The 20,224-nt window shown below is 53.3% G+C and overlaps 1 protein-coding gene across 6 annotated transcripts in view; it reads left to right on the top strand.

Annotated features, from left to right (window-relative positions):
• The window catches only part of LOC110090279 (uncharacterized), a 31,923-nt gene that overhangs the window by 8,264 nt on the left and 3,435 nt on the right, over positions 1-20,224 (top strand). For 2 of the 6 annotated variants that reach the window (XM_073002406.2, XM_073002407.2), the window contains exons 8-18: positions 548-706; positions 2,651-2,764; positions 2,958-3,087; positions 3,194-3,332; positions 4,417-4,619; positions 5,941-6,057; positions 7,157-14,923; positions 16,486-16,569; positions 17,074-17,220; positions 18,226-18,325; positions 20,031-20,119. In XM_073002406.2, the coding sequence (XP_072858507.2) occupies positions 548-706; positions 2,651-2,764; positions 2,958-3,087; positions 3,194-3,332; positions 4,417-4,619; positions 5,941-6,057; positions 7,157-14,923; positions 16,486-16,569; positions 17,074-17,220; positions 18,226-18,325; positions 20,031-20,119 (9,049 nt within the window). Of the gene's footprint in view, positions 1-547; positions 707-2,650; positions 2,765-2,957; positions 3,088-3,193; positions 3,333-4,416; positions 4,620-5,940; positions 6,058-7,156; positions 14,924-16,485; positions 16,570-17,073; positions 17,221-18,225; positions 18,331-20,030; positions 20,120-20,224 lie in introns of all 6 variants that reach the window. The other 4 variants (XM_073002408.2, XM_073002409.2, XM_078376732.1 and 1 more) reach the window with 3 other exon arrangements.

The following is a 20,224-nucleotide window of genomic DNA, read 5'->3' as shown; positions in this document are numbered from 1 at the left end:
ACTGAGGCTGCCCTACTTTGGCAGGATTCTCTGGAAAAAACCATCGTGCTTGGAAAGGTGAGAGGCAGTAGGAAATGAGGAAAACCCAATACGAGATGGACGGACTCCCTAAAGGAAGCCACAGGGTTTGCATTGACAAGAGCTGAGCAGGGCTGTTGAGGAAAGGACCCTCTGGAGACCGTGGATTCATAGGGTCACCCTAAGTCAAGGTTGACTGGATGGCACATCGGAAAAGCAACGAGGTTGTTAACCTTACTGGTAACCCTGAAGGTACTAGGATTCTGATGGGATGAGAACACGCCGTACAACTCACTTCCGAAAAGGTTATTTAATCATTATTTTTTAACCTGAGGGTTCAAAGCAGAGAAATCCAGATTTGTGTTGTTGTTTTTTTCCAGAACACAACTCGCCAGATCCCCTCATTGAAAACAAATGTGGTTCTTCTCGCAGAAGCTTCATGTGGACTCCTCCTCGTTTTTTTCTTCAGAAAAGCCCACTCTGTATACCTCTTATAGATATGAAAATATGTGGCATTCTTTCTCTCCAGATCTGGGACTCAAACCTTCAAGGGGGACCCTGCCGTGGCCCCCCACGACTGCTTGGCCACGGAAGAGGGCACCGCAGCCCACGCCCTGCAGCTGCTCCAGGGCAAGAGACAGGCAGAGGTGGCATCCTTGATGACCCAGCGGCGCCTCCTGGTGGGCAGGTGAGACCTCTCGGAAGGACGGCACCTTGCCACAGAAAAGTGTACCAGAGTGCAGCTGCCACTGGCAGGGGACCCGTAATGACCAACACAGTCCACTACTGGCTTGTCTAGAGGATGGGGCCCTTTCCTAGCCTTTACCTGTCTACATATCCTTTTCTCCAGTCAAGGCACCATAGAGGGTGCTTCTCTGTCACAACAACCATGTGAGGTAGGCCATTAACTCTTGCTCCTCTGCTTGCGGGCCACGAGCCTTGTCTGCCACAGATCTAGTGATTAGGCATCCTTCAGTCTCAAGAGACAATGGTGACATGCTCTGAATAGAGGACTTGGAACAGCATCTCGTGGGGCTGAGAAAGCCAATTCGAGAGTGACAATCCCTTCCACACTGAAGACAAATCCAATCTGTCCCCTGTCCAGCTCCCTAGTTTTGCTTGTTTCGGGACTGCCTCTTTGCCTCGGCCTGCTGGACAAGGGTCTCTTCCAATTGGGAGAGGCCATGATGCACCACCTGCCTCCAGACTGAGCGCTCAGAGGTCATGGTTTCCCATCAGTGGAGGTCCATTCCTAAGGCCTTCAGATCCCGCTTGCAGATCTCCTTGTATCACAGCTGTGGTCTCCCTCTGGGGTGATATCCCTGCACTAATTCTCCATACAGGAGATCTTTTGGGATCCGACCCTCAGGCATTCTCACGGCTCTAGTAGGCCTGCTCTTACCTCAGCAAGGTGTAACTTACCAACCGTCCGTCTTCCGGCTCCCTACCAGCCTGGGAATCTGCCTGGGAGGCCTGGTTCCCTGGGCTTTTTTCTGTGTCAGTAGACTGGGCCCCTGGGCCAATCACAAGGAGGTACAATAAGGCCCCCAAAGCTGTGGGTTCAGTATCCACTGATTCACTTAACCATGATCTGAAAATATTGAAAAAATTAAAAGAAAAATCCTAGAAATATATATTTTTAAAGATGGAACTAACAGAACCGGCCACCAGAGAGAGCCAGAAACCATACTATGTATAGAGAAATATATTTCCACAATGTCATTACCAGAACCAGCCACTAGAGAGAACCAGAGACCATGCTATGCATAGGCTTCACTCAAAAACTATACAGTACTGTACTGTGTACATGTACAGTATATCCAAGATGTCATTGCCAGAATTGGCCACTAGGGGGAAGCCAAAAACTATGCTGTGTACAGCGTTCACTATAATCCGTGTTTTCCAGCATCCGCAAGGGGGCTCAGAAGCAATCTTCTGCAGATGGAGGGGCCCTACGGTACAGTGGGGTCTTGACTTGAGAACTTAATCCGTATTGGAAGGCGGTTCTCAAGTCAAAAAGTTCTCAGGTCAAATCTGCATTTCCCATAGGAATGCATTGAAAACCATTTGATCCGTATCTGCTCTTTTCCGTCCATAGAAACTAATGGGAAGCTGCTATTCCGCCTTCGACCACTAGAGGGGGATATTTTGTTTCTTTTTTTCTTAGGTCAAGAAAGGTTCAGGGAAGGCAGGGAAAAGACAGTCCAGGCAGTCTGAAGACTCCCAATCCACTCTCTAAACGCTGGGAGGAGCGAGGAAGCAGACAGGCATCCTTTTCACTGGCCAACAGTTAACTGAAAGTTCAAATTTTGCACTTTCCCTGCCTCCCACGTGGTTTTTTTTCAGTTCTTAACTCAAATCTAAGTACGTAAGTCAAGTCAATATTTTCCTATGAGAGCGGTTCTTAAGTCAAAATGTTCTTAACTCGAGTCGTTCTTAAGTCAAAACCCCACTGTATTCCTAATTTTGCTGCCCCAGGTCAGAGACCCCCGTCGCCTTGGCTCTAGTCACAGCCCTCTACCCCGGGGGCACGGGACCCTCTTTGCAAAGCAGCCAATAAGCCGCAGGTCAGTCTCTTGGCCCAAATGGGGAAGCCTTTGCCCTTGAACCAGCCCCTGTCCTTTCTCTGCAGTAATCCGGAAACGTCACGCAGACTGCTCCACCTGCATGCCCAGGCGGAGCTCATCCAGAAGGAGGCGTCTTTCTCGGCTGCTCTGCTTGTGCTGGAGTTACTGGCGGGTGAACGGTGAGTGGCAGGGGGAGGGGGGTGTCCTCAGGGAGGGAGCAACCAGAGGGCCAGCATTCAGCAGAAGGTGCAGGAGGACCAAAGCAGGCCCCTCGGGCTAGCTAGTTCATCCCGGCCTTGGCCATTTACGCCAGGAGGGGGGTGTTTAGCACCCACGCTCTCGAATGACCTCAGGCCCCACTTCGTTTGGCAGATTTTGGGACTCGCAGCCTGCGACGCCAGAGGCTTGCCACCAGGAGCTGGCTGGGCTGCGACTCGCAACGGGACGCAGACCGAAGGCAGCCTGGCGGGAGACGGAGACCGCCCCAGGGCGCTCGATGACGGTAAAACCAGAGGGCATTGGCCCAAAAGGGGATTGCGAGGCATGGAAGCGCCAGCCACGGGGGGGGGGGCAGACAAGCCACAGATGTTCTCTTTCCCGCCCCACAGCAGGTTCTCCTCGACCGGCTGCTCCTCCAGCAGGAAAGGGACCGATCCACCCTAGTCCACCTCCTGTGGACTCTCACAGACCCGGAGATCGCCCGTGAAAGAGGCCACGACGAGACACCGCTGAGCCCCCTGGGAGCAGGTATGGCAGGATCGGTGCAGAATGCAGGCTGACGGCAAGCATGCCCTGCATGGCACGAAAGGTGGCTTAGCAAGATCCCCTTCCGCTGGCTGGTTAAAATAAATGCCACCAAGGTTGAACAGCAGTGTCCAGGAACTTGCCGAGATGTTAGCTCTGAACAGGATCATGGTGGGCCACCAGCTCTGAGAATCCAGGACTCCCAACTGGCTCCGGCAACCTTGCCCTCTAGCCCATGATTAAGGCAATTGTGATGATGTAGTGCTGAAGCTCGTGAGTACAGGAGGACCCCCCACAACCCACAGGATCGGTATCCACTGATTTTCTTATCCACTGCCTGAAAATACCAAATAACACACACAGACACACACAGAAATGCATATGTATATTTCCTTGGTGTATTTACCAGAACTGGCCATTAGAGGGAACCAGAGACCACACAATGTACAGTATAGCTTTCCGCAGGGGAGGGTTTGGAAGGGATTCCCAGCTGATACTGCAGTCCTTCTGTATGTCAACTAGATTTGGGAATGTCACTGTTCTAAGGGAACAAAATTAAGTCCAGTTTTTCAAAGGAAGGGCTGCCCGTAATCTCTGGGTGATTTCTTAAGACTTCATTATATATTTTCCTTTTATGCTTCCGTATCTTGGTCATTCGTTAGCTTCCAGGTCATGAAGTCAGGGGAGGAAAGCATGAAGGGAGAGGGCTACACCGGGAGAAGAATCCATGTATTTCTGGAGAGAAATGGGGCAGAACGAAATGTGAGAAATTTAAAATATGGCCCTAGCCCTGAGGGGCGAAGGAGGCACAGGTGGAGAATCAGGGCTAGGATAAATGTAATTCAGTGCTAGTGGGTTTAATGTAGAAGTGTTTTGGGGGTTTGTTTTTCCCCAATAAAAACTCAAAAAAAGGGGGGGGGAGAGACAGTTGCCAGAATCCTCCCTCTCACAATGGCTGGAATATTGTGAGACTTCTCATCGAGGAAAAAAAAGCTACTTTTCTTTGCTTAAGTCTTGAAAGAGGAATGGGTCCCCACTGGACCCCTTTTCTGTATCACAGCAGTCCCCTTCTTCTGACCCCCCCCAGGAGTCCAGGGGGACGAAGTATCACCTGGTTTGCAAGGCATAGTCTCCCAGATGCTGGCCCAGAAGCGCCTGGAAGCAGTAGCCCAGAGGGCAGACGTGTCATGGCAAGACTGTGCCGTCGCGGTACTTATGGACCTGCAGCAAGAACAACAGCAGGAGCTGAGCCAGGCCATCGAGGACCTGGTGGGCATCGCCAGTGGACGGGTGAGAGAGGGCCCAGGGAAGAAGGGGGCGAAAAGCACGCAAAAAGTCTCAGCCTTGTGGGAATTCAGACCGTTGACCTCCGACCCTGCACAGGGTCTTGCTCCCTGGACCCCTTCGAGCTGAAGGGAGCCAGAGATTAGACAAGGAATGGGATGTTTGGGTTTCTTGGACTACAGATCCTATCATCCTCCAGTCCGAGAGTTCTGCATGATAGACCGGCAGCTCACGGACACCAGAATTTGGCTCACGTGGAAGAAAGGCCTCACCCAGAAGCCTTTGGGGCTTAGCTAGGCCTAGCAGCGCCTAAACTTCCTGTTCCTGCCCCAGAGCAAGCTGGGAGCTTCCTTTTGGAACAGGAAGCTAGGCAGAGCTTACATTCTCAGGAGCCTTCCAGGCACAGAGTACCCCCCCCCCACTACCCTTCCCCCCCCCCAAAGCAGGAAAAGTAGGTAGTTTACTGAGATTTGCATCCGAAAGAAATCCACTCCTATTTAAGAGAGAGTTTAAGAAATTGTTAAGAAATGTTAAAGACATTCACATCCCTTACTGGAGATGCTTTTGAGGAGAAAGCTGGGCTGCCTTGTGGGGGCCGGTCCCACAGAGACAACAGAGCCTCCCCCCTTTCTCTGACTTTTCTCTCGGCTGTCATTCATCCAGCTACAAATGACCCCTTTTTTGGGTTTTTGTTAAATAACGTAAGCTGCGTGTCAAAATGGCAAGGCATCAGCCCCAGCGCAGAGCTTGACGTTTGCTGTGTCCGTCGGGGAAATATAGTTTTGAAAAGAAGACGGAAATAGAGGAGGGGGTTTTAATGCCCAAACCCACCTCCCTTTTAATGCCCTACCCCACCTAATACATCACAGGGTACTCCCCTCAGTTTGGGTGAGAACTAACTACCCACACAGGCAACGCAACCCAATAATCAGGAGCATGCTAAATCATGCCAAAAAGAATGCAGGCCCTTGTCCCGGGCCACGAAGGCGCACACCATCTCTTCACAGGGGATCGTCCTTAGTAGAAACACACAGGAACGCCGTCATTTGGCTTGGTCCAAAGGATATCGGCGGCAGTCCATAGATTTATTATTTTATTTGACTTATGCATTAAGCTTCTAGGCCGCCTGACTTAGTGAAACGCTATTCAGGACAGGTTACGTGCTGAAGCAAAACCTACAACAATAATAATGAAAGAACGAATGAATAGACCGGTCAGTGTGGACAGGCAGTCGGTCAGTCGGGATCCAGCCTCTTCTCTCTGAAGTGAGCTGATGATGGAGTGAAGTCCTTTTGCTCAGAGCCTTGGTGCCCATTTCCCCCTCCAGGAAGGAGAAGCCAGCCCCACGCTGTACGAGAGCCTCCTCGCCCGACTGCAGGAACCGCCACTGATGCCCTTGATCCGAAGAAGGCAACCCTGGCCGTCCACCTCCTGGCAGATGGGGGTATGTAGGATGTGGCCCACCTCTTTTTGGAGATGTGGGGTGCTGGGGGCTGCTTTAGGGCCCCCTGAGGGCTGCACATTGTCTGGTGGTACTTTCATATCTCTGCCAGCCAGAGTCCAGAAGGGAAAGTGTGGGAGGCAATGTACGGCCATCAGGATATTATTAACCTGTGAGTTCCATCGTCGGCCACGTTGGCTCTCTTCTACAGGAGAGGCAGGGCTCCTGTAACCTTCCCATGTCTTGAGGACCACGTGTCCCCCCCCCCCGTGGGTCACGACAAGGACCACGAGCACAAAGCAGTGGGAATCAGTCCATGTGTTCCAGTTGACTATTTTCCTTTCAGGGAAAAGGTGATCCTGTCCCGTTTGAGAGCCGTACAGTGCATTTCCTTTTCTGTGTTGTGTAGGAAACTTTGTAGGGGGAGCAAAAAGCTGGCCTCAGCCAGGAGACTGTGTGAATCAGAAACCGCAGTATGGCAGAAGCCAGTTCAAAGCGGAGAAAGGTCTCATTTTCCCCAGGGAGAGATCAAAAAGGGATGAAGGGATGAGGGAGGCAAAAGCCTTTGAGGCTCTTGGAGGCCCCACCTTGGCGAGGAGATACCTGTGGATAGACGCAAGGTTCTCCTTTAGGTCCCTGAATCCCAAAAGCAACCTAGAGACCAGGGCGGGCTTCGTAGAAGGCCAAAGAGGGGCAACGGAAGGAGCCAAGAATTGTTGGCTGCCAAGAGAAGGAGTCCAACCCAACCCTCCGGGGCCTCCTGAGATGAAGGGACCCAAAGTCCTCAGAACTGGAGACCCTGGTGTTCTCCAGGACTCTGCAGGGTGGCAGGAACTCTCTCAGGGAGACCCCCCCCCCAGGCCCAGAAGGTGCCTGGTTCACGGAGGTATTTACAGGGAAGGCTACCAAGGAAGTTGAAGTCTTCAGGATCCTTGGGGTTTGCGAAGCAGCAGGGCCTCTGGCCCCAAGGAGTAAGGGGTCTGGAAATCTCTCTACCTCCTTGTGGAGGGATACCGTCACTCCATCGGCCAACACCACCTTATAGGGAGGTGGGGGTTCTGGGACCTCAGAGACTCCTCGTGATTTTTCGTGTCTTCTGCAGAGAGAAAAAGAAGCCGTTCCAGCAGATGAAATGGAGAAAGCAGTCGACCGGGAAGATCAACCTTCCCTCAAGGAGAAGCAGGAACGGCTGGTGACGCCCGCCCAAGGACCTCCGCAGGCCTTTGACCTTCCGGATGGCGTTGAGGAAAAAACCTTACCCACTCAGGAGACGCTGGCACCTCTGCCCCAAGAACGGGAGGAACCGGAGGCCACTCCACGTCAGCTGGAACGGGAGGCTCTTCAGGCCCACCAAGACCTCCAAGAAAAGTGGCCGGCGCTTCAGATTTCTGACATGGGTCCTTCGGAAGCTCCATATAACCAGCAACAGAAAGTTCCAGGACTTTCGCCATTCCAGGGCATTCTTCTGAAGAAATCAAAATCTCTGGACCCCCAAGAGTTGTCACAGGTCAGCGTGGAAGAACCCTGGGGTTCACCACAGGTTCAGCTGGGTTGTGTGCACCCCCAAGGCCCGCGACCCCAGGGACCAAGAGAGGCCGAAATTCAGGAAGGTTCCCAGGCAGAGGGTCCCAGTTCGAAGGACGGTGTCCAGGACTGGGAATTTCCAGAGAGGGGACAAGAGCTTGTCCAGAGCCCAGCCCCGTTGCAGAAAGAGCCCGGAGTGTCTGTGGTGGAAGAGGGTCCAGATCTCAAAGCCCCTGGAGCTTCGTCGAGGGAGAGACCTGTTCCCTGTCCTCAAGCACAGGGGAAGACAGAGGCCGGTCTGGCTCCGAGGGAGACCGCAGAAGCTCAAGAGAACCTCAAGAGATCTCTGGAAACAAGGGAACAAGTTGGTGCTCTGAGGAAACCAGAGGCGCTCCCACCGCAGGCTGGTTTGGCAAGGAAAGCCAAATCTCTGGAGTCAGAGGCGACGTCAAGAACACAGGGAGGGAGGGAGCAGGAAAACCTTCTCACTCCAGAAATGCCACAAGGAATCCCTCTGGAGGCGACACAGAAGGGGCTAGATCTGCCCCAAGGGATGCTGTGGGAAGTACCAGATGCTCTCACTGCCCCACAGACCCATGAGGGTCTCAGGGCATCCAGGAGAGAGCAGGAAGGCCCTGAGTCACAGGGAAAGGAGCAACTCCATCGTCATGCCCAAGGTCCGATGGGACCAGAGGGGGTCCTGCCCCACATCCCAGGACCTCTGCAAGGAGATAGAAGGGGACGTGTTGTTCAAGAAATGGGGAGCCCTCAAGGTCCGTATCTCCCAGAGGAGAGGGTTCTAGAAACCGCAAGAGACCAGAGGGAGCCAGAGCTTTCTCGGCCTCAAGACCTTCCTCTCCGTGGAAATCTCTGGAGAAAATCAAAGTCTCTTGAGCTGAGGAGGGCACCAGGCACGGAGCCCCAGGAATCAAGAGGGCTGCACGGAGCTTCTCCACAAGTCCAGGATTTGCAGAACATGGACACAAGAACGCTCGCACTTTGGGGCCACAAGCAAGCTGAAGGTTCTGGGTCCCCAGAAATACAGAGCCATCGGCCAGAGGAGACTTGTCTGAAAAAAGAAGAAGCGCTTCAGGTGATAAGAATGAAACAGGAAGAGGGAAGGTCGGCTGCACTTCAAAATGTGGAAGAAATGGGTGCCCTCTTACCCAAGGACAGACAAGAGGCAGAAAGCCACCAGTCTCAGGAGGTTCCACTGGAAAAAACACCCTCCCGTGACTTGATGGAGTCACCAGAACGTCACCCCCGTGAAAGGAAGGGGTTGGAAATGTCCCATGTCCAGGAAGCTGCTCCAGAAACACAGGCAGGAATCCCTCAGGAACTCAGATGGAGGGAAACACCCCCTCTTCTGTGGAGGGTTCTGTGGCAGAAGGCAAAATCATTTGAGCTCAGGAAACGGGATGTTCTTCGGCGTCCCGAGCTGGAACTGGCTCTGGCCCAGGAAATACCACAGGAGGAACTGGGTGCTGCTCAGTTTCCTCAGGAGATGAAGGAAACGTCCTTGGTTCAGCCACAGGACAAACCAGAGATGGGCCCAGAGACTCAAACGCCTCAGGAACCAAGGCACTCCGAGATCCTTTCCAACCAGAGAAAGGTTGAAGCAGAAAAGGCCACTCAAGGAGAGAAACCACATCAGATTTTGAAGATGTCAGGAATTCCTTTGGATGCTCGAGTGGAACCATCAAACATTTCCAGAGAGATCCGGGCCCTTTCACCTCAGGAGACGAGGAAGCCAGAAGCCCCTGCCATCCAGGAGGGTCCACAGGGAAGTCCAGAGATGTTTCAGAGTCAAGGTTTTCCACAGAAGGAGGTGAAGTTGGCAAGCCGTCTGGGAACGTCTGTGCAAGGAGAACCAAAGGAGCCACAGTTCTCTGAAAGGAAGACTCTGGAAAACCGACAGGCCCAAGACACCGTCTCACAAAAGGACGTGTGGGTTCATCAGCCCGAGGAAGGCAGGAACCCAGAATCTCCCCCTCTTCTGTGGGCAGCCTCAGGGATAAAGTCAAAATCTTTTGAGTTGACGAAAACGCACACTTCAGAAGCTCAGGACCTCGGGAGATCACAGAGGGTTCAGTCACAGAAAAAAGTACAGATGAATCTCGAACTTAAGGAGCCCTACGGAAGTAAACATCCAAGTGTGATTTCATCTCAGGAACTGAGAGAGGATGATGTTCCTCATGTCCAAGCCGAGAAGGAAAGCTTGAAGGAAGAGAAGATAGGGTCTGTGGATTCCCAAGGGGCTGTGCCCCAGAAGGAGACCCCTCAGCCTCAGGAAAATGAGACCTTAAAGCATCCCCTTCTGCAGGAGAAGCGGGGCTTTCTAGATGAAAAGAAAATGGAGTTCAGAAGATCTCACGACCAGGGAATCCCACAGATAAACCTTTCTGAAACGCCACAGAAAGGGGCAGGACGGCTGAAGGAGCCAGAGGTGGTTTTTCAAGAACTGGGAGTTCCACAGGCTCTTCAGCCTTACGAAAAAGAGTGTCATGAGATATTGGAGCCCCAAGAAGATGGCTCCCCACCTAAAACGGTCCTTCACCACCAGGAAGGTAGAAGCTCAGAAACGCCTCCGCTTTTGTGGGGCGTCCTGGAGCTGAAGGCAAAATCATTTGAACTGCAAAAGCCCAAAGTCTTTCAGACCCAAGATATGAGGCGCATGGAGCCAGCCTTTTTGGCCCAAAGGGTGTCACAGGAGGGACCACGAGCTTCTCAGGTCCACCGTGTGCACGGGCTGCAGAGGGTCTTACCCCAAGGAGAACCACCCCTGGCAACAAGGGCCCCTGAAACACAGGCAGATGGGCCTCGAGGGCCCCTTAGTCCAGCAGAACAGAGGGAGCTGGAAGCCCGTCTGGTCCAAACAGAGGAGAAAAGTTCTCACACGTTGAAGGCTTCAGGTTCTCAAGAAGAAAGCCGTCCACCCATGCCTCAGATTCAGCATCGTTTGCTGCAGGATTTGAACGCGGTTCCAGTTCTTCAGCATCAAAAATTGGGAGGGCTGGAAACCCACCGAGCTCAAGCAAGCTCACCGAGAAGGCCAGCAACTTCTCAGAGTACTATAATTCAGCAGCAAGGATTTGAGCAGGCCTCCCGCCAACGTGGAGAGGAGACGCCTGGTTCTCCACCATGGCCACCATCGGCTGAGATGGAAACAGGGTTTCCTCAGCACCCGAAACGCACGAGCCCAGAAACGCCGCCTCTTTTCTGGTGGGCCTTGGAACTGGCGCAGCGAGAGATGCTCCACCGAGGAGGGCTGGCTCCTTCTCATCCCCAAGAGGAACCACCTGCCACCGAACGACAGGTAGGACTTGAGAGGCAACCGAAGGCCGCAGAGGCCGGTAGTTTCGTGGTCTCTTCTCAGGGGGTCGAGAAGGCTCGAGTACGGAATGGTGTCTCTCAGGAGGAAGGAGTAACATCAATGGGTGCGCTTCTTTCCCCCCAGGAAAAAACAGACTCACAATCCCCACAGCTTCAGGAGGAGAGGTCCCTAAAGGGAGAATCGGTTGGTTGTGGGTGGTCCGTCTCACAACTGTGTGAGTCTCAGGCCCTGGAAGGAATGGAGGCAAAGGAGCCTCCCAAAGCCAAGGACGAGGTCTTAGAAGCCCAGGGACGGAGAAAGAGGCAGCCGGCTCCCCTTCAGAAATCTACCCAAATCGAGAGGGACCCTCAAGATGCAGAGGGAACCCAAAGAGATCTGGAGGATCTAAAGAGTTCTCTGCTACAGGGGAAAGGGTCTCCAATATGGGATTCGAAGGAAAGGGATCCTTTTCATGACCAGGGGTCTGCCCCCTCCCAAGAGAAACCAGACACCCCGTACTCTTCATCCACATCTCTCCAGACTCAGGAGATGCTGAAAGGTGAGCCTGGGGGTGGTGGTCCTTCGGGTGGGCCCCAGGTCCTTGGCCAAAAGGAAACACCCCTGGAAAGCGCGGAGAATCTGGAAGGGGTCAAACTAGGCGACTGCACAGCGGCTGAAACTCCGGAAGATCAGAGGAAGGCAGAAGGTCTCCTGCCTCCAGGAAAATTAATACGGAAATCGAAATCTCTTGACCTAACGAAGCTACGAGACCCAGACTCACAAGACGTGTGGCAGCAGGAAACACCTCAGGCTCACAGAGAAAAATCAAGCTCGGAAGCTTTTCAGGTCCCAGAGGAACTCCAGATGAAACCGCCAAAACTCCATATGCCAGAGGCCTCTGAGGCCGAGAGCACGGGAAACGTCCCTCGTGGACGGGATGCAGAAAGCCAGACGTCTCCACAGGGAATCTTAGAATGCATCTCAGAGCCTCTTCAGTTGATGGAGCCAGAGGTCCCACAGAGCCAGGAACTGAAAGGTCATGTCGCACTTCACCCTCGTGGTTCACCACAGAGTCATCCTAAGAACCTCACTCTTCAGGGAAAGAAGGATCCCAAGGCTCTCTGCCCTCAGGGACACTGTGAAGGAGGAGGGAGCTGCAACTCTGGGGGGGAAGATAAGCCCGGTGAGATGCATGGGGTTCTGCAAAGATCTACTTCCACCTTCCTCCTACAAGAAGCTGCCAAATCTCAGACAGCTCAGCTCAGGAAATCAAAGCCTCTTGAGCCTCAGGAACGGTCTGCGGTTCTGCTTCAAGGTCTGAAGGAACCAGCAACTTTCCAAGCTTCAGAAAGTGCGAAGGAATACCCTCAGGTTCTGGAGAGCTGTGGAAATGATCCACCTCACTGTGACGCTACAGAGATGGGGAGCATGGCTTTGCAGGACCTGTGGGTTCTTAAGAATGAAGTTCAGTCTCCCACACAACAGGAAAAGAGTCCTCTGGAGGATTCAGCCCCACAGAAAAGAGAAAATGGTCCAGACCTCTTGGGTGCCCGGGAAGACGTCCCCTTGAAGATGGAGACGTTCCAAGGAGTGGAAGAAATGGAGGTCCTCCAACCACCGAGGGCTCCTCAGGTAAAAGGTGCCCCTGTACAGGTCCCAGGGGTTATGGAAGCAAATGCTGGGAGTTCTGTGAGTCTGGAACCCAAAGATTCAAAGAACGAGCGCACTCTTCGGCTGCAGGAGACCCCCGTGAAGGAGGCCGCAAGTCTTGAGTCTCCAACTGAGTGGCCCATAACAGGTTCAGAGGCAAAAGCCTTTGGGTCCTGGTGGACTCTGGGGAAATCTAAGTCTCTTGACTCAGGAGAATTCCGTGCTCTCCAGTCAAAACCTTTAGGAAGAAATGAGGATTCCCCTGAGCTTCAGAATATCAATAAACTCGGCATGCCTTCAGCACAAAGAAAGCTTCAGGAGCAGCTCAGAGCACCTCAAGAAACACTTCCGCTCCATGAACATCTCCAAGAAGATTCCCAAAACCAGGATGAAAGAGGGTCTGAGGTCCAGAGAAAACATCAGGTAGAGTCGGAACCTGTCAAGGTCCAAGAGCCAATGAGAAATGAAGGACCAGCCGTTTGTTTCCAGAACCGTGAAGATACTGAGATGTTCTCTTTCAAGAAATGTGAGGAATTAGAGGATCGCCCCTTTCAGGAACATTCCCCGAGGGAAGGAGAGTGTCTTGCCATGGAAAGGTGCAAGCAAGTAGAACAAGACCCTCAAGGGCTGGAGGAAAACCAGCTTCTTGATTCCCAAGAAAAGAGAGACGTACAGAGTCCTGCATTGCTAAGAAACCTGATTCGGAAATCTAAAACGCTGGGGTTTGAATTGCCAACGAGGAGTGACGTTGGCCAGATCCAGCACGTTCCCAAATCAGAAAGCCCTCAGGGCCATGTTACACTCAAACTAGGAACACAATTGCTGCATGAACAGAGGGAGCAAGGGGCACATCGCCTCGAACAGTTGAGTCATTTGGATGTCCTTCAGCCTCAGAAGATGCTTAACATGGTTGGAGGGACTCTGGGATTACTGGAGCATCTTGATCCCCAAAGGTTAGCTCACGAAATGGAGGATGAGGCCGTCGCCACTCAGATATCTCCATGTGACAGTGAGGACTTCCTTCAGGAGCAAAACGGTGAACCACGTGCAGCTCTACGGGCCGTACTTCCTCATGATATCCCACAGTTGGGGATTAAGCTTCTTCAGGAACTGGGGGAGCTGCCCGATGAACCTGAAGCTCTTAGACCCCAAGGACTGAAGGATGAGGGGGCTCTTCATCCCCAAGAGACTAGAGATGCCCCTGATACAGAGGAGCACAGGACGATGGAACCTGGAAGAGCCAGTGGCCTTCAGATCCCTCCAGACCAGGAATGGAGAGGCGTGGAGGCCCACCACCCTCGACCTGTACATCAGAAGGTTTCTGAAGTACGTAGGGAGGAGTCAGTAAAACAGCTGCTTCTTCAGTCTCCTCAGAAAGCCCAAGGCCCTTTTCAGACCCCAGGAGTCGTGACAGAAGCGCCCGATGGAAGTGCGAGGTTCCCAATTCTGGAGGGACCTGGGAGAGTTCAGCCCCTCGAAGGCTTGCCAGAGGCATCTCCTCGGGTTCCAGAGGCCATGGGTCCACCTCGCCTTTCGTCCCAGGAAGGCTTGCTTCTCAAAGACCTTCAGAAATCTCCGCAGTTTGGTTGGGAACCCCTTAAAGCTGAGGGGGAAATGATAGGAGGAGAGCCAGGAACCCCAGTCTCTCCAGAGGAGCTGCAAGAAGCTTGGCTGACCAACTCAAGATCTCTTGAAGCTCAGGAGCGGTCAAGAACAGCACGGGCTGCCCAGCATCAGGATCGGACAGGGCCAGCTGAAGGCCTATACACATGGGAAAAGTCGCTGGACAGTCCACAGATGGCCACATGCCAAAGGCCACTGGAATGGCATCCACAGGGTCTTGGGTCCCAGGAAACTGCTAAGAAGATGACGAGTCCAGGAATCCATTCTCCCCAGAATCTGACGGAACGGGAGGCCCACCCGGTAGACGAGGCGTTCATGAGGGAGCAGGAGGCATCTCGCCTGGAAGAACGGAGGCCCGTCCGATTGTACCGGAGGGAGTGGGAGCTTCAAATGGAGATGGAGGCCCTTGGGGCTGACCCACAGACTGAATCACCAGCTTCTGAGGAATGGAGCGAAGCCGGGACGTGGTCAGATGAAGGGGCTCCACAGAAGACCCTCTTGACCCCCGGGGTGTCCCCCGTGGACCTGGGACATCCTGAGCCCGGGGCCACCAGCAGGAGGCTGCAAACATCGCCGCAGTGGGAGGAGGAAGCCACTGAAACCTGGAAGCCCACGACGGCGGTCCCCATGCTTTCTCCCCCCAGCCCTGGAAGTGACGTTGAGGAGCCTCGGTGGGAGATGGCGGCTTTCCGCATGGGCTTGTCCAGAGAGGCCTCCATCTGTGTGGCCCAAGGTGGGAGGCCGTCTCGGTTGCCTCAGGTAAGGAGGCCTGTGGGTGGCCAGGGAAGAGGGTCTGGCGAGGGCACCTGCGGGTGTTTGAGGATGGATGCTAATCTCAGAGGGTGAAATTGGAGCCAGTTCAGAGGAGGGCGACCAGGAGGATCCGGGGGGGGGGGGACACTGGAAACCAAGCCCTTTGAGGAAAGACTGAAAGAACAGGGTCTGTTTAGCTTTGAGAAAGGAAGACTGAGGGGAGATAGAGTAGCACATTTCAAATACTTGGAGGGTAGTCCTGGAGAGGAGAGGCAGTACCTGTTCTCCATCATCCCAGAGTGCAGGACACACAACTATAGTCTCAAGTGAGAAGGAAGCTGGATTTAGGCTCAGCATCAGGAAAAAACTTCTTAACTGTTAGAGCAGTACGACAACAGAACCAGTGACCTCAGGGGGAGGCGGTGAGCGCTCCAGCGCTAGAGACCGTTAGGGAAACTTAGACAACCACCCGGCAGATATCCTTTTATTTGTTTTTCCTGCTTTCAGCAGGGGGTTGGACTGGATGGCCTTAGAGGCCCCCTTCCAACCCCATGATTCTATGAAATTGGCAGGTGGTCTGTATTGCGCAAAAGTGAAGAATCCCACAAGCCAACCTCCAGCTCTGAAGGGAAGCTCACAGATCTCCTCTGTTCTAGAAAACAAGCACCCAGTTGTTCCTAAATGCGAGGCAGTAGATCTGTCTTGCCACACAGCCTGGAAAATTTATCTCTGCAGAGCAGAGCCCCCCCCCCAAATCCCTCACAGAGCTGTAACTTGACCCTGGGGTGCCCAAAATGTAGAAGGTGCAAAAATTGGCTTCTGGAAGGGCACGAACCGATTCCCGCCTCTCTCAGGCATGCTTCTCGCCTCCGGGTCCCCAATTACAGGCAGACACAAAACAGGTAGACCTGGGCGGTGTGGGATCAACAGGGCAGCTGTGCGCTCACACCCAGCTGCACCTGCCTCTTCCCTCTCTTCGCAAAGGGGCCGTCTGGTGGGCTCCAAGCTTCGCCACTCGGACGGTGAACCTCACCGCCCACCAAGCCCGTGCTGTAACCGCCTCTTACAGCTCTGATGCCCCAACGAACCAGCATGGTGAACATCTGCAGATCTTCACCATCATAGAACCCTGATGGGGTCACTCTGGACCCCTGGAAAGTCCTGAGCTGTCAGCCATGGACCTACATTTTGGGGGCCCTGAAGCTTGAGCCATTATTTGGGGGGTGGGCTTCACAACCGACAATTAGTTCTGGGTGTGCCCTGTTACCTTGCATGGGGTTGTTCCATGACAGATCGCCACATTTTTTAAAAAAAATGTGGACTAAAGTCACTTGCAGGGCCCTGAAGTTTAAGCTTCACTAGATCTGTCCTCACTATAGGATGTCTTAAAGGTCATCACTGTCCCGGCGTGCAGGTGGGTGTGTTTGTGGGTGATTTGAAAGGTGAGAAGAAAGAAGGGCAAAAGGATGAAGGCCGAGGTTACCTGGGGAGGAGAAATTTTAAGAAATGGGAGGAGCGTCCCCCGGCGTCATCCTTCCTGTCTTCTTGCCCCACCCCGCCCCATGCAGGAGGACATGCAGGCAGATGGAGAAGGAACCACAGGTCCCATGGTCCTGGAGAAGGAGGAGGAGGAGGAGGCCAGACCCTGGCAGGTGAGAACCCATGCCTGGAGGATGGAAGAGTTCCTTTTAAGTGACATAGTTACAGAAGAACGCCTGTACCTGCAGGAGATCAGGGTGGAAAGGTTCGGGTCCCCACTCCGCCACAGAAGTGGCTTTAATGCTCCCAGGAAATGAGCATTCCTTCCGGACGGTCTCTCTACCTCCGTGGGTTGGTGTGGGTCTCACGGCTGATAGGCCTCGGTCTTCCTAAGAGTTGAGATTTATGCCGTTACATCAGTGGAAAGCAAAAAAGCAGATTGGGATAGAGAGAGAGTTTTAGGTGATGGTTTGCAGAGCTTGGAAACGTGACAACAAGGTCCAGCATTGTCCAGGCGATAGGAAGGTGGGAGCCCAAGCTCCATCCCTGATTTCACCCCCTCTTGGAAGGATCTGCATGAAGGATCTGACCTGGACCCCCCACACACACACCGTGTTTTTTCCATCCTGTCCCAAACCCTTTTGACTCACCTTGGTGTCTGGTGCTCCCCACTCCAGCCTCCACCGCCTCGCCCGCCGTGCCGAGAGAAGGCCTTCATCTGGTGCTCCCGTCAGGAGAAAGAGGAAGCCCTCCGGCGACTGGCGGAGATCCAGGCTGAGGGAGGGCGCCGGCACCAGCGGGACAAGGAGCGCCAGAGCCTACGGGTCGGTCGCCCACCAAGACTCCCGGTCCGCTCAGGGGCATCATCGGGAAGCAGCCATCATCCCTCGGTTGCCCAAGATCTGAGCCTCTGCTTCTGGGAGCGGGACCCCTCTGTCTTTCCTTCCCTAAACAAAGTTGTCCTGTCTTTTGGGGGGGGGCAGGGGCAATGTGCTGAAAAACAGTAATTTTTCCATTATTGTGTTGTTATTTTACGCCATCAAGTTGCCGTGGACTTAGGGTGACCCTGTGAATGAGCGATCTCCAATATATCTGGTCCTCAACAGCTGTGCCGAGCTCTTGCAAACTCAAGGTTGTGGCTTCCTTTAGGTTGTCAATCCATCTCGTATTGGCTCTTCCTCTTTCCCTGCTCCCTTCCACCTTTTCCCCGCATGATGGTCTCTTCCAGGGAATCCTGCCTTCTCAGGATGTGCCCAAAGTACATTGTGTAGACAAAGAAAATTCAGCAGATGTATCTTTCTGAAGCAAGTTCCCTCTTCCAAAGGGCTATGACAGGCGTAGGAGCACGCTGCTCCCTGGCATTTGGCCCCTTTGCCTTCCCAAGGAGCCAGCCTTGTCCTCCTGCTAAACACCGTGGAATGTTCCAAATTCCGATCCTCTCCCCTTCCCTCAATGCACAGCCCTAGTGGGGTGGCGCACGCGACATTGTGCCATTCTAATAATAATCTAGCTTCTGGGCTAACCAGACAGTCTGGTTTGACCCTAACCTTTAGCCATTCCTGTTCCAGACTATGCAAAGATTCTCGCGTGGACCAAAGCGCAGGTAGAAAAGTCAGAAAAACGGGCCTATTTCTCCATTGGGTGGAAAGGAGCCCCTTTTGTTAAATTTAGAAGAAGAAGGAAAAAATCCATTCCAACCATCTTAGGCAGTCAACCAAATTCTCACCCTTATTACTGGAGATGCTAACGGAAAACTTCCATGAAGTCCTGAGAGCTAAGAAAGGAATAAGAAGAAAGCCAACTCGCTCTCTCTGTCTCTCTCTCCTTAGTTCCAGGAGAGGCTGTCGATTGCCAAGCATCGGAGAATGCAGGACGATCTTTTGGGAGGCAGCCCCTCTGAGCGATGGCTGCTCTCTGCGGCCCGTCCAGGTCAGGTACCGTCTTTCCTGCCAGCCCAGACTGAGGTTGCTTCCTCGGGAGCTCACCCTTTTGTCACCATGTGTGTGTGCGTGCATGCAGAGAGATGAGGTGATGTCGACACCCCATAATTGTTGGAGTGGACTCACCAACCGGTGGCGCAGCTCTGAGAGTGCTATGTCCCAGCGTCTTGATCTCCTGTCGCCTCCCTGCATGATGGGCTGTTCCAACCATGCTTTCTGCTGAGCCGCTTCCAGTTCTTCCCTGTCTCTCTACGGCATCGGGTGTGGATGGATCGTTCAACATCCTCCAGAAAACAGATGTGCAACGAGAACAGGTTCATCCCGGAGAGGGTCCCTGTTGCCCCTCAGTAGGAGCCCCAGCTCTTGACTTGCCAGTTACAGGCAGGGTCAGAACGGCGTCTTTGAGAAAGTGACTCCAAGATAAGTTTTCAGACACACTGCTCACCATGTGCAGCTTGTGCAGGCTCAGCCCAGCTGACTTCATAAGGTTGCTGTGAGTGTGTTTAGTCGTTAAGTCGTGTCTGACTCTTCGTGACCCCATGGACCAGAGCACGCCAGGCCCTCCTGTCTTCCATGGCCTCCCAGAGTTGGGTCACATTCATGTTGGTCGTTTCGATGACACTATCCATCCATCTCATCCTCTGTCGTCCCCTTCTCCTCCTGCCTTCACTCTTTCCCAACATCAGGGTCTTTTCCAGGGAGTCTTCTCTTCTCACGAGATGGCCAAAGTATTGGAGCCTCAGCTCCAGGATCTGTCCTTCCAGGGAGCACTCGGGGTTGATTTCCTTTAGAATTGATAGGTTTGCTCTCCCTGGGGACTCTCAAGAGCTTCTTCCAGCACCACAATTCAAAAGCATCAATTCTTCAGCAGTCAGCTTTCTTTCTATTGCACTCCTAAACTATGGGACATCTGGCCCAGCGACTGCACCAAGGCGATCCTTCCTGGCCTGGACCCAGAAAGATCATTTTCAAAGGTCCTGTGTTCAGAGATGGGCTGCACGTGGATTCAGCTGTGGAGGCACCCACGGGCATGGCAGATTTGATTTAGTTTATTACAGATTTGTTTCATTTGACTTCTCCTCCCGAGCGCTCCCAGTGGTCCTCCACTCCCTTTGTATAGCCGGGCCGCTCCCTGCGAGAACTGGAGGCTGTGCCAAAATACTTCCGTTTCATACTCCGATTAATTCCACCGCCATGTTTGCTGGATGTGTGCAAGGCAGGCCCGACCTCTCAGCATGGAGAGGTCCAGAAACTCTGAAAATCGCATCCTTCGTTGTACACGTACCCCTCTGCTGAGCCTGCCTGTATGCGTCAGAGAGGATCCAGAGTTTATTTGCCCGTGCAAGCAAATATTCCAAGACATCTAAACAGCACTGAATTTGCCACCAGGATCTCTCCAGAGATTCACCCTTCCTACTTGATCGATTAATTAGAGCCACTTCCCTGCCACCTTTCTTAAAGGAGCTCAGAGGGGCACGGGCGGTCCCCTTTCTCCCTTCTTTATCCCCATGACCGTGGTCTCCCCAGTGAGGTCAGTAGAGTTTAGAAAAGGGATCTCCCCAGTTTCAGACCGTGTGTGTGTGTGTGTGTGTGTGTGCGTGCGTGCGTGCGCTCCCCCTCTCTCCATTCTTCCTTGGCTTCCCAGAGGTGCCACGGATCTCACTGGTTCCTCCTCCTCCTCCCTCTCGTGGCAGGACCACGCCGGACAGAAAAGGGCCGTGAAGCATCACCTGGAGCAGGTGAAGCGAGAAAGGACCTACGTCATGCAGTCCAAGAGAGAGAGGTAAGAAACCGGGGTGGGGGGGTGGGGGAACAGACCTGGCTCAGGGATCCTTGGCAGCTGCTGCTCCTGAAGATGCCTGGGGATGATGGAGGCGGTAGTCCAAAA

The sequence above is a fragment of the Pogona vitticeps genome, chromosome 5, assembly GCF_051106095.1.
Source record: "Pogona vitticeps strain Pit_001003342236 chromosome 5, PviZW2.1, whole genome shotgun sequence".
Taxonomy (NCBI): Eukaryota; Metazoa; Chordata; class Lepidosauria; order Squamata; family Agamidae; genus Pogona; species Pogona vitticeps.
The sequence above is the reverse complement of the archived record's forward strand: the minus strand, read 5'-3'. Positions and strand labels throughout refer to the sequence as shown.